General features: G+C 43.2%; 1 protein-coding gene across 2 annotated transcripts; it reads left to right on the forward strand.

The window, feature by feature from the left end:
* Positions 1-794: 794 nt before the first annotated feature.
* Positions 795-12,453, forward strand: LOC115406075 (CTD small phosphatase-like protein). 2 transcript variants are annotated; one of them, XM_030115970.1, is made up of 8 exons: positions 795-1,277; positions 6,632-6,789; positions 7,023-7,055; positions 8,017-8,118; positions 8,551-8,607; positions 9,360-9,452; positions 9,972-10,157; positions 10,276-12,453. In XM_030115970.1, exons 1-8 carry the CDS (start codon positions 1,202-1,204, stop codon positions 10,399-10,401), a joined length of 831 nt encoding a protein of 276 aa, XP_029971830.1. In that variant the 5' UTR covers positions 795-1,201; the 3' UTR covers positions 10,402-12,453. The 2 variants fall into 2 exon arrangements, with proteins under 2 accessions (XP_029971830.1, XP_029971831.1); XM_030115971.1 differs by lacking the exon at positions 7,023-7,055.
* The last annotated feature ends 67 nt before the right edge of the window (positions 12,454-12,520 follow it).

Genomic DNA, 12,520 nt, shown 5'->3' on the forward strand with positions numbered 1-12,520 from the left:
CACCACTGGTCCTGATTTGCATTGGTAAAATGCTTGCAGCCAATTGACGGATCTTTACGCAAATAACGGATCCTTTATTTGCGCTGCGCAAATCGCCCCAAAACGCTTTACATATAGTCTGTCTGCTTCAAGGAGTATTTATCTGGTTTTAATGTTTAGGTCTGTCTTTTAATTAAATACATTCATATTTTTTCCAAGATGCTGCAGAGTAGTTAATAAATGAAATCCATTTCAAATCACACAATACTTTTTGCAATTTCCATGCTTTCAAAACAAGTTTGTAGAACATGTTTATGGGTTTAATTATGAGAAAGTAGTTATTGTGAAACCTCTTATCATCTAGAAAACATTCCCTTAATGTCTACACTGGGTGGCGCTCCCGGATTTCCCAAAAACCTACGAGCAAGGTTTGACTTGGTCTGCTGTCTCTGAAGCGGGCTGTTTGTCTGTGAGCGAGTTCAACTCATTCCACACTTGAATAAAGTCACTTCTGCCTGCGCGGCTCTCGCACGCAGATCCCTGGGATGTGCGGGGCTGCCGTGCGGGCTCAGGGGAGGCAGCGGCCGAGAGGATCCATCACAGAAACAAACCGCCCCCTCCCACTCCGAGTCCGAGTGCCCCCGCTTCAGATGCAACTCAAAATACATAAAGCCTCCATGTTGCACAGGGAATGTCGGGCCAGCAGATATGAGCCGTTTGCCTGAAAGTGGGAGCCAACTTCACCGCTGAACTCCTCCCGTGTGGTCGCTACATGTTTTGCTTTTTTTTTTTTTTTTTTTTTCTTTTTTTTTTTGGACGGGAACGATCCTCCTACGGGCTTCCTTGTGTTTTGTTCCAGACAACGGCCTCACATTCTCGGCTAACCCGCTAACGCAGGCTACGCGCTAACTTCAGATAGTTGGCAATTCGACGTCTCGCGTGTCTTTTGTATTGTTGCGGCTTGTTGTTATTTTAGCCGCCGGCGTTACCCGCTAAAATTCGCGATTGTGGCGATGGTATTTTGCGGAAAGCCATAAATGACAGCCATCCCGCGGCTTCCTCTCTCCACCGTGCTAGCTGGCTGGCTACCGCCGCTGCCTCGTCCCAGCGCCTCGGACGGCTTCCTGGCTTTGTGGGCTTGAACAGCTAGCTAACAGAAGCTAGCAAGCGTGCTGGTACAAATAACATTGTGGGGTGAAAACAGGAATAACCACTCGCCTAAATGGACCACATGTCCATAATAACCCAAGTCTCCAATCCCAAGGAGGAGGAAGTAATATCCTTCAACCAGGAAAAGGGTAAGGAAAAGTCAATAAACAGTATGCAACTAATGCTAGGCGGCTAACTACTTTTCTCTTCTGACATTAGCTCTTTTTGGCGCTTGCTTGCTGTTGCAGTAGTTGATGACACCGGTTGATTACATGTCAAAACAGGAAAACATGACGGTCGTTCGCTAAAAAAACTCTCCATTAGGCAACAAGTATCTTTTAGCTTGGGGCCCTTTGGTGGGAAGTTATGTAGCCAGCCGAAGGTTTGTTTGCTCCGTGTTCAGTGTGCAGAAGGTTCCAATATAGTATTCATTGCATTAATATGAACACATTTAACAAACACCAGCTAGTTTCTTCCATAAAGTCAAGGCCACCCATGTCTTTCTTCTTTCTAACATTGTACAGATGTGTTGTTTTGACGCTACGGAGCTGGGGCTAGCTGTGACAGGTAACTGGTGTCGAGAATCAAAGTTTGAGCTGGTTCTGGTGTGAGGAGCTGCTAGAAGTTGTGCAGGACGGAGGAAATATACAAACAGCATCTCGAAAGAGACGGATATTTACATTTGAGTCAGTTTAAGTCCCCTTGACTGTGTTGTAAACACTGAAGCTGTCATACACCTGATGATATCTGCCATGTTTCTCAGGTTCACAGCCCTGTTGTTCTTTTGATCTTATCATGAGTGGAACGCAAAGTCATGTTTATCATGGCAAAACTGTAAGCACATTATCAAGAAAATGAACTAATTTAAAACAGCTTTTGCTGTTTTTACAGACTTGATACCAAGTTTGGTTTTGCCTTAATGATTGCTGTTGGGCTATAGCACTCCCCCCCCATCTCTATGTATTAAGCATTTTTCAAGGCCTGATGAATTTTATTAATTTATTTCTTCAACAGGATGGACTTGAACCAGTCAGAAGTGAAGTTATTAAAAGTTTGTGCAGTCAGTCTGTGAAGAGAGTTGAAAATATCAGAATATTGACCAAGAAAATCAACGTGTGTTCTGCTTGAGTCGGGCAGTGTCATTGTTTCTGATAACCTTTACCCTTTACTCTTTATTTGCTTCAGCATGATCCAGAGGTCATCTCTTTGTCTTTTAAACCATTGCTGCTCGTCATGCCCATTGACTGTCATTCCCGCGGCTCTTTGACGCTTTCCGGGTCACTCTTGTTTTAAAGGGGTTGTGTATCAGTATCACATCCCAAAGCTCACCTGTCAGACCTTCAGTAATGTGCAGAACTTAAGTCTTTCACACACAACAATGCCTTTTCCTCTGAGGGTACAAAGCGATCCCACTATAGATCCTGTTGACTCCGACACGTGTGGGCGTCATGGGGTATTATTGTTGCAGGTATGTGGGAGTTAGTGAAGATTATCACTGCAGATGAGGGGTGGATCCAGGCACTGTCTATATAAGTCGGTGATAACAGATTCTTACTAGTACATCTCTATTCACATGTCTGCTGTTATTGTTTGTTGTAGCCAAAATTAGGAAGAACTGTTACAGTCATGTTCATATGTTTGACATATTTTGGGCTCAGAGGTGTTTTACGTGTTGAAGTCATCTAGTGTCACACAGTTCGAGTACTAAAAGTTTCATCACTAGAATGGTTTGCTGGGAGGAATTTATTGGAGTTCAACACAAAGTTTTTTCAGTGAAATGTCTTGATAGCCTAACCAGATTATTTTGCTTTGAGTGTAATAGTTTGTGTCATAATTGTTAAGTCTACAGTTGTATTTACTACACTCAGAGAGTATTCAGGTCAAGAAGATACAGTATACAGTCAAGAACGAGAAGAGAACTAAACGAAACTAAAACGTCCACTTGGCCTAAGTTTAGAGTTTAGGAGGATGCAGCTGATTTGCAGGACAAAGCTAAGCTGTTGATGATGGTGTTTGTTTCCTACCTTGTTCATTTTTTTTCTTTTTTCCTTTAAGTATGAGTCATGCTCTTTCCCTCGGGGCCAAAGCAAATATTACCATCATTATAGCAACAGCATGGCTATTCTCTTTCTCCCATGTCCTTCCAGCATTAAGCACTGTCGTTTGAGTGTGAGGAGTCCAGTGGAGTAACATGGGCAGGCTTTGAAAAAAAAAACCCGACATTGTTAGTTAGCCAATACATTGCTCAAATTCACTCTGTCACTGTCAGCTTATGCAGCTGTCACCTCAGCTTGCCTTTCTAACTGTAGTACGTTGTCAGTCTGGGTTCGACTGCTTCTCATCAATTGTAATCACTTACATGTAGTCCGTCCCACCAAGCTGCCCTGGAGGAATTTAATAGGTTGTCTTGCATTTCTCAAAAGGCTCCAAACTGTCTGGGCAGAAATTGGACCACCTTGCTCTCAGTGTTCCTCGCTGGCCGTCTTCGACATGCGCCTGCCTTTTGCGCCGGTTTGGCCGCCGAGCAGCAGCAGCCTATATTTAGACGTGCTGCCCTGTTGGCAGCGCACCACTGACCTCAGGGCCAAGTGTGACTACTTTCAGAGATGAAATGATAATTCACCTCATTCTTACACAAATTACGCTTGAATTTAACAGCCACACTCTGGATTGATTGTAATGCTCTTACTGTGGAGAAAATGGTTACAAAAACTGTCGACTGATCAGTTAACCCCGTTAAGCAATGCTCTTTTTCTGAAGTTATACATTTTGTGCCATTATTATCAGTAATATTTCATTACATGTGTGATGTGTGAAAGTTTCTACTTTAGGTTCCCCGTCTGTAACAAACTTAAAATGTTGAAATAAGAAGTAGATTTAAATTTTTTAAAACATTTCATAGTTTTCTTAAGAAAGTACAGATATAGAAATAAGATACAGAAATACGTTTACATTCTTAATCTGTAACCTATGAAGTTTAATGGTTCTGATACTTATTGAAGGAGAATCAACGTTTTCAAAAACAGTAGTAAATTATCTGTGAACACCAGATGTTTGTGTGCAATGAGATTCTAATTCTCTCTCTTTTTTTTTTTTAACTTTGAAGCTTCTGTTCTCATGACGTTGGACCTCATAAGACTCTGTTCAAGCTATTGTAGCTCATGTGTCACTTTGTTTTTAAACAATGTCTAAAACCCTTTGGTCCTCTGCCACACTTTCCATGACTTCACACAACTTTTATTAGCATGGTAGCAAGGTTTATTTTGATGGCGCCTTTCATTCATCATACTTGCTTAGTAGAGTTTTATAGACGGGACATTAAAGATGCTTAAGGCTGCCGATGAGTTTATACCTTTAAAAATGCCAGAGTTGCTGTACATTACATGCTTAAAGGTTCCAATGTTTGTTTCCACAAACATTCAGTACATCGCCTTGACCAAGTGTTAAGTGATTTGAGATTGCATTGCTGCATTTATGACATAAATTAATTGACTCTCTCAGATTTTGAGACAGGTGGCTGATTGTCTTTTATGGGACAAATCTCACTGCAACTGCTGACTTCGTATCTGTGTGAGTGGACAGCCAAGTGTTGGATATAAAGGAGCAATCTGTCCTTTTCTATTTCTTATCAGAGTAATTAAACGCTGACGTCTCACATGGGTTGGGTTTAAATAGATGTATGTTGGACTTCCATATGTACCAAATGTATTAAATGAATAATCAGTTTCATTAGTGGATTCAATCCAAATGCCCATTGTAGGTAAGGGATGTCTTTTAAGATCCAGCCCAGGATTCTGTCGTCCTGCCAAGTTTCTGAGGGTCTTTGTGGAGGGATCAATATCCCGGCTGTATGTGGTGATGAGTCACAGGAAGCTGATGACTACCTCGCTGTCCCACTTTCACAGGAGCTGCGCTGAAATGAAAAGACAAAAGTGTAGTTTAATAAAAATAAAAAAAAATAAAGTTGTGTGGGGCTGATTGTTATTTTTAGATTTAAACAAAGCTCTCTGCCAGTACAGTCCTCCTGCAGTGTGGCTCACCAACTCAAACAGGAGCAACTTCTGTCTGATTTTAGAGTTCCTGTCTGAAAGAATGATACAGTTTCACATTGGGGATATTTCCAAACAAATTCATAAGTTTGAGCTGTTGAGCCTATTGTCCTCCACAGACATGGTCCTGTATCTAAAGGTTCATATGCTTCAGTTTCAGGTCTCTCAGAATAGCAGCGCATTTGCTTTTTTTTTCATGCTGTTTCCTTGTTGATAAATGCATATTGTACTTGGCGTGTCTTGCAGCGAATCCTCTTATGCCACTGATAAGATATAGCCTAAAGACCCAGCTCGGAAGGCTGTAATTAATGTTACTGTAAGGCAGAGATGGAGGGAAATGACGCGGAGATGGAGGGGGCCGGACGGCGTTTCATGTAACAGTGACGTGTCCTCACTCTGTCACTGTCCTGTGCATTAGTATTTTTAACTGAATCCGTCCGCTTCAAACCTCCTGCACAGTAATTACATGTTAGACATCCGACTGGCACAATAAGCTGCTCTGGCTGCGTTCAGGGGCTGAAGATAGTTTTGGGAAACGACTTGAGAAAGCTGGAGCAGTGTGGAAGCTATTTTGATTCTGAGGAATGTTTTCCGTGGCTGACTGTGTTGTGTACAAACTTCTTTTCCTCCAGGCTTTGTGTTTCCCCGTGTCAAACGCCGGACTGAGGTCTGCGAGTGGCACAATGTGGAGATGCCAACAGACAATGACATAATGCCGTGTGCGTTTCACCGGGCTTCAGTTGCAAAGGCATTCAGGAGGGGTGAGCGCGGGGGGGGGGACTAATGGGTGGAGAGGAATGCGGCCTTGTATAGGCTCTGTGGGGTCTGAGGGCCTCCCACCTCCCTCTCCTCCTCTCTGCATGTCCAGGCTGCTTCAGTCACTCACCTGCCAGCTGAAACGTGGGAGGGAAACGTAGGCCGCCGTTCAAAATGGAGGCTCCTGGGCCAATCAGGTGTTGAGAGCCACAAAAGCATAAAAAAAAAAAGTGGAAGGAGGAGCATGCAGCTTCTAACTTGTCACTATTAATAAAAGCTCAGTGTCTGATTTAGGCGCTGCTCCATAGTACTGGAATGAAAGGCGATTTGCAATCGGAGCAGAGCATGCCCTGGACTGTCACCGAGTGTGACTGATGCAGACGCCCGGCCAGCCACGTTATTTTCTGATCAGTGGTTCTGCCAGTGCGACTCAACGAAACCAGCGCTAATGCCGTTTAATCACATTGTCATTGTGATTCAGCGTAGCTCTCACTACCGCAGTCGCTCCGTAAAACTGCGATGAACACATAACAGCGTTTTCACAGTTATTAAAGCTGCATCCTCGGCATTGAAATATCAAACTCTTAAGTGCTTCTGAGCTCCAGCCGGCAACATTGTTTTTTTTGTGACACAATATCAATTTGCATATTCACTTGTTCACCCTCCAATTCTTCCACCCCCTCTTGTTATTTCAACAGCGTCCCAGTCAAACAGCAGCATAAAGAAGCAGAGGAGCCGGAGCATCTTCAGCACATTCTTCTGCTGCTTCCGCAACTACAATGTGGAGCCGCCAGCCGCCAACACAAACACCAGCTCCATCCCCCCACCTGTTGAGGAGAACGGATCGCCTCCCAAGGTGAGCTGCTGCTCATTTCAACACGTTAACCGTCTGAGATATTAGTCTGCTGGTTTTCATCTTTTGTAAACTGTCTGTTTGCGTGAATAGTATTTTATCTTTGTGGACCCGTTGTTTCCCCTTTGGTTTTTTTGGTTTTTTGGGGTTTTTTTTTTTTTTTTTTTTTTTTTTAGTTCTCTGTTCTTCCCTTCACCCTTGTTTGTGTGTGCGTATTTGTCTCTCTTGTGTTTTAGTGTGACCAGGTCGAGGTCATCCCTGTCCCTAGTGTATGTATCGCCTTTTTTCTTTTCCTTTGCATGCAGGCTGAGTGGGATGGTGCTGGCACATCTTGTCTGTGTGGGTTCCAGCGCTCCTCAGAGAGCTGTAGCTCTGCTGCTGTGCTGCGGCTCATTTTCAGCCCGTCGTAGCGCTGCCAGTGTGGAAGGTGCATGTGCACCACTGGGTTTAATTGATGTCTCAGTGCTTGATCTGCCTGATTGACACTTGGTGGTTTGTATGCCCTCTAAGATACTGTGACACTAACGGGGGATAACTCCTATCTGTTGCTTTGGGAGCTTCTCTGCAAAAAGTAAACCGATTGCTTTTTGCTGCTCATCATCGCAGTGGATTAATTCTGAGAGTGAAGTAAACACAGTACAAGTCTGTGGGTTTGCATTACCGCTAGGAGCTCTAACTAATTGATCCAAATTGCTTAGAATACTTGAAGAAGATCTGACTCTCATGGGCCTGCACAATAACAATGTCAAATTAGTTGCTCAACTCTACCATCCATTGTGTTTAGTAGTCGAACTGGCATTTTCTCACTCATGAAGGGGTTTATAACGGCACTGCTCTGTGGCAGCAGGAGCTGATCATTGCATGGCTTTTGTCTCAATGAATTTATCAGTTTTATTTAATCTTTGCAGAATTGACAAATTATTTTAGCAGGATGACATTTTCTGAGTTTTTTGTTTTTTTTTTGCTGCTGCGGGAGAGCATCCACTAATGATGGATTTCAGAGGTGTCATTTGAAGCTATAGACTCATTTAATGCTTCATTCTATACATGACTTGATTACCGTTTCAGTCTTTTCTTTTTAAGTCCTCTTTTTGGTTTTGACCTTTCTTTTGGCATAGACTCACCCATTATTTAATGCTGAGTATACTCATTGCACTCACGCTCTCTTAATATGTCCAATTCTTTTGTGTACTCACGATATCTGACATTACCTGTGTTTCCCCCCCACAGCCCCCAGCCAAATACCTCCTACCAGAGATGAAAATATCTGACTATGGCAAAAAGTGTGTGGTGATTGACTTGGATGAAACGCTAGTCCACAGTTCATTTAAGGTATGGCAAAGCTTGAATTCCCATTTATTATGTCATTATTCCTATAAACAAGGCAAGAAGTGACCAGAGATGTTCCCCATGGAGGACAGGGGCGACATTGCTCTGCAGCCTGTGAATTTCATGTTTCCACATATTGTCAACGAGCTGCCATCAATTCAATTTTCTGTCACTTTAGCAATCCTGACAACACGTAAAGATGTTTCTTTTAAAAGGGAACTGCTTTCATTTAGGAGAGGGTTTCTGCAAAATCTACACTATGAGGGTGTTGTTTTTCAAAAGAGAGATCCTTATTTTCTCTTTGATGAAAAACTTTAGAAATCAGAGAGGACAGCTTTGGTGTAGCAGGCACGCCCTCTGCTGGTCAGATTTCATATTACATATTGTGCAATCACTTCAGATGACGCTAATCAGGTTCTGTTTTCCTGCTCTCAGCCCATCAGTAATGCCGACTTCATTGTCCCAGTGGAGATCGATGGGACCGTCCATCAGGTATTGTGACTCTTCAAAGTACATTTTGAACTGAAGCTTACCAGTTTTTTCTCCTGGGGGTTTTTCAGCATATGAAGAAGAATGGCTGTTACCCAGTTCAAGTAATCCAGGATAGGCTGTGTATATCCTGGTTGGCCTATTCATGATTACTTGCTCTTGGTGGCATCCACTGATCAAAAGAGGGAATTTAAAGTGATCTTAATGTGAGTGATTTTATTGCCAACAGCTTGAAAATGAATGGAATGAGCATTTGAATTAGTTCACATTGCAAATGTTTTCATTTGTTTAAAACAACACAGCTAGATCACTGTTGTAAATTGCATTTTTGAGGTAAATGTAGCAACTTTTGTCCATGTAGTGTTGTTATCAAGTAGGTGTCGTAGAATGAAGCTTTACTTCGTGTTATGAGCCCATAATTGAACAATAGTTTAGGTAAGTAAATAAGCTGACTCTCTTTGACCTGCTGTCTGATCATTTCTATTGGCCCCACTGTAAAGAAAGCCATGCGTGTCCACAACATCCATTCACACCGTTTTCTCGGTTGCCACGGTGACCCATCTTGGTCAGTCACATGTGATTGGCTGTTTGAAAAACGATGAAACACACGCCGTTACAAAAGCACCAATGACACAATACACAAGGACAGGTGTGTGCAAACAAGATGCTCCGGAACACTGACATGTTCCCGTCACTCCACTCACACCATATGTTACTTTTTTTAAACCTGCTTTAAAGTCCGTTTTGTTTTGCAGGTGTATGTTCTGAAAAGACCCCATGTGGACGAATTCCTGCAAAAGATGGGAGAGCTGTTTGAATGTGTGCTCTTCACTGCCAGTCTGGCCAAGGTGTGTTGAGAAACGAGCGCGCCTTCTGTTCTGGTGTGTGTTTGCTTACAAGCTGGTGACTGCTGTGTAATGGAAACCGTTTATTGCTGACTAATGGCCATGTTCTGAATTTTCACACTCCCTCTGCTTCACTTTCCATTTGTCTTTTCTATATCTTAGCCAGAAATGCATGGGTAAGTTTAATGAACGAGACGCGGATAACCTTTCCATAAGCTGTACTTGAGGATGAAGTGTTGCTGATGCTGAATTAGAAGCGATGAGTCGGTGGTGCTTTCTTGTGTGTTAGTGTAGTGTTGCCTGGATGGTATTTCTTGGATACTGTGCTTTGCTACTTTTTGTAATAATAGTGTAGCAATGAGTTTCTAGTGGGATTGCTTCAATATATTTGCGACACCATGTGTCCTTGCAATGTGCGTCACTGGAATTGCATTATTATTATTATTACACGCATTCTTGTATTTGGCCATCGCCGTGTTTGTTTTGACCGCAGTCTGACATTTGTCCGCTTGGCCTCGGCAGTATGCGGACCCCGTGGCGGACCTGCTGGACCAGTGGGGCGTGTTCCGAGCCCGGCTCTTCAGAGAATCCTGCGTTTTTCACCGAGGCAACTACGTTAAAGACCTCAGCCGGCTGGGGCGGGAGCTCAGCAACGTTATCATCGTTGACAATTCACCCGCCTCCTACGTTTTCCATCCGGAGAATGCTGTAAGTTTCAATATACAGACATATCAAGCAATCATTTTTCAGTTCTTGCAGCTTTAGTGCTAATTTCAGTGAAGTAGCCGTGCTTGGTGTTGAACTGACGCCGGTTCCTTGCGTGCAGGTCCCCGTTCAGTCCTGGTTCGATGATATGAACGACACAGAGCTCCTCGATCTGCTGCCTTTCTTCGAGGGACTCAGCAAAGAAGAAGAGGTTTACGAAGTGCTGCAGAATCTGAGGAGCAGGTAGCAGGACACGCCACAGCACCGCCCGTGCTCTCCACCCTCCTCTCAGTCGGCCTCTCTTTACAACCACGTTTCTCAGACTCAGGCAACTCCTCTCACCCGCACGCCGCCAGCGTCCGCCCCGAGGCGGCGCCGCGGCGTCTCACTGTGGAAACCTTCGTGTAACCCGTCTCTGCGCTCATCTCCTGGTGACTGGCTGCCTTCTGAGTGCCATCAGAAACTCAAAAACACTTAATATCCCAGGAGCACTGTGTCAAAGAAAAATGGAAAAAAATGAAAAAAAAAAAAAAAAATTAAATGCGCCAGAAAGTGTAAGGATCATCCTAAGTCGATAACGTTGTGGACAAAATGCCAAGAGGATTGAACTCTGGTCTTTATTTTCAAAACAACGTTTTACTATTTGGTGAAGTGTTTATTTTAAAAACCAAATGGAGAAAAGAAAAAAAAAATTGTGTCTGAGATTTTTTTTGTGGTACCACACAAAAGTCTGAGAAGTTCTTGTCCTCATATTGTTGCTATGCAGGCACTTTCTGCTAGTGGAAAGGACTGTGATTCTCTTTTCTAACTGAATGAAGTGCCTTGTGTGAATGTTGTTTATATGGGGAAATATTTTGTACATGACATATTTCCAGAGTACTTCACACACAATATGCTTTAAAGTGGACACAGAAGTATCTTTATACACAAAGTTTTACTTCACTTTTCGTTTTTTCTTTTGATGAAACGCTGGGCAGTTGTCTCATAGTATTTTTTTTTTTCTCCCCAATATGGTCGTGCCATTATATAGATGTGACTTTGTTTTTTTTTGTTTTTTTTCTGCTTACATTATATGTAGAACTAGATGGTTTGTTGTAGGCTACGGAGGAAGTTTGCAGTTGTGAACTTCTCGTCCCACCTGCAAGTAAAGTTGTTTGATATTTTCTGAGCTTGGATAAAATTGTGCCATTTATTTTTCCTGTTTGTATGCATTACTCACCTTATTTCTTTTCATTTGCCAAATAAGGAAATTATTTTTTTAACAAGCTTCATATCTTCACCATGAGTTGAGCTTCAATTGTTAAACCATTAGTTGTAATTATAGCATTATAGGCTTTTTTTTCTTTTGACGGTAGCTGTCAAATTCATTTGTATGTTTATATATTACGTCTCGCTCATCGGATGGCTACCTTTTAGCCAGTGTTATTCTTCTTTCTTTTCTGGTTTTGAGTGGTGCAGCTTCGCCCTTACGGGATGATCTCTCTCTCTCCAAAATTGTACACACCTGCGAAATGTGCTTTCGGTTGTTTCAAGCGGTGTGGGATCTCGGAGTGAGTGGACGGAGTGCCGTGTTAGTATTTCTCATGACATCGGTGTCTTTCGGGGCGAGAGTTCCAGCGTCGGCGTCTGAACGGTGTTCAATGAAGCGGCACTCGCCCCCACCTGCACTCGTGAGGACCGTTCGGCTGGACTGGCTTCGCTGCAGTCCGGTCCAGTGTTAAAGACCAGCAGTGAACGCGTGTGGTGTTTATCCCCCCCAGACTCCTTTTCTTTTTTTCCTTTATTTTTTAACTGCTCTTCACCTCAGTGCCTACGTTTTGAGAGGAGCCCAACAAACCAAATGCTGCAACATTAGCTACCATGGCAATAACCTGTTTGAGGCGGGAGGGGGTTTGGTTGCAGGCGTCATGAGCACTTGACATCTTTAGCCTGGAGAGGTTTATGAACAGTGAGGCCGGTCTTCTTATCACAGGTCTTCTTTAAAACTTTCACATGATGCGATGTAGAAATTCAGATATAGTTTGGTCATTTAACAGTGAAACTAACGTGGTTTCGTTTTTAGTTTTGAATCTGGCATGGTGTGTTTGACACAAACGGCAGTGTTGTGGTGATGGTAAAGAGGGGGGTAAAGGCCGCGCTGTCTCAGCCCTTCCAAATGTCAGGGTCGAGCTCCAAAATGAAACACCACGGGGGCGCTGCGAGGAACTTCACCGTGGCATTGACGCCTTACTGCCCGAGGAGGCACAAAGCAATGCTTCTTTAATTCCAAGGTCCTAGCTTCATGTTTCTGATTTAAAAACCTTGATTCAGCCAAACGTGGTTCAGGTAAATTCGTGTGGTGTAGGGAATAGGGATCAGATCAAGCT

The sequence above is a fragment of the Salarias fasciatus genome, chromosome 18, assembly GCF_902148845.1.
Source record: "Salarias fasciatus chromosome 18, fSalaFa1.1, whole genome shotgun sequence".
Lineage (NCBI taxonomy): Eukaryota > Metazoa > Chordata > Actinopteri > Blenniiformes > Blenniidae > Salarias > Salarias fasciatus.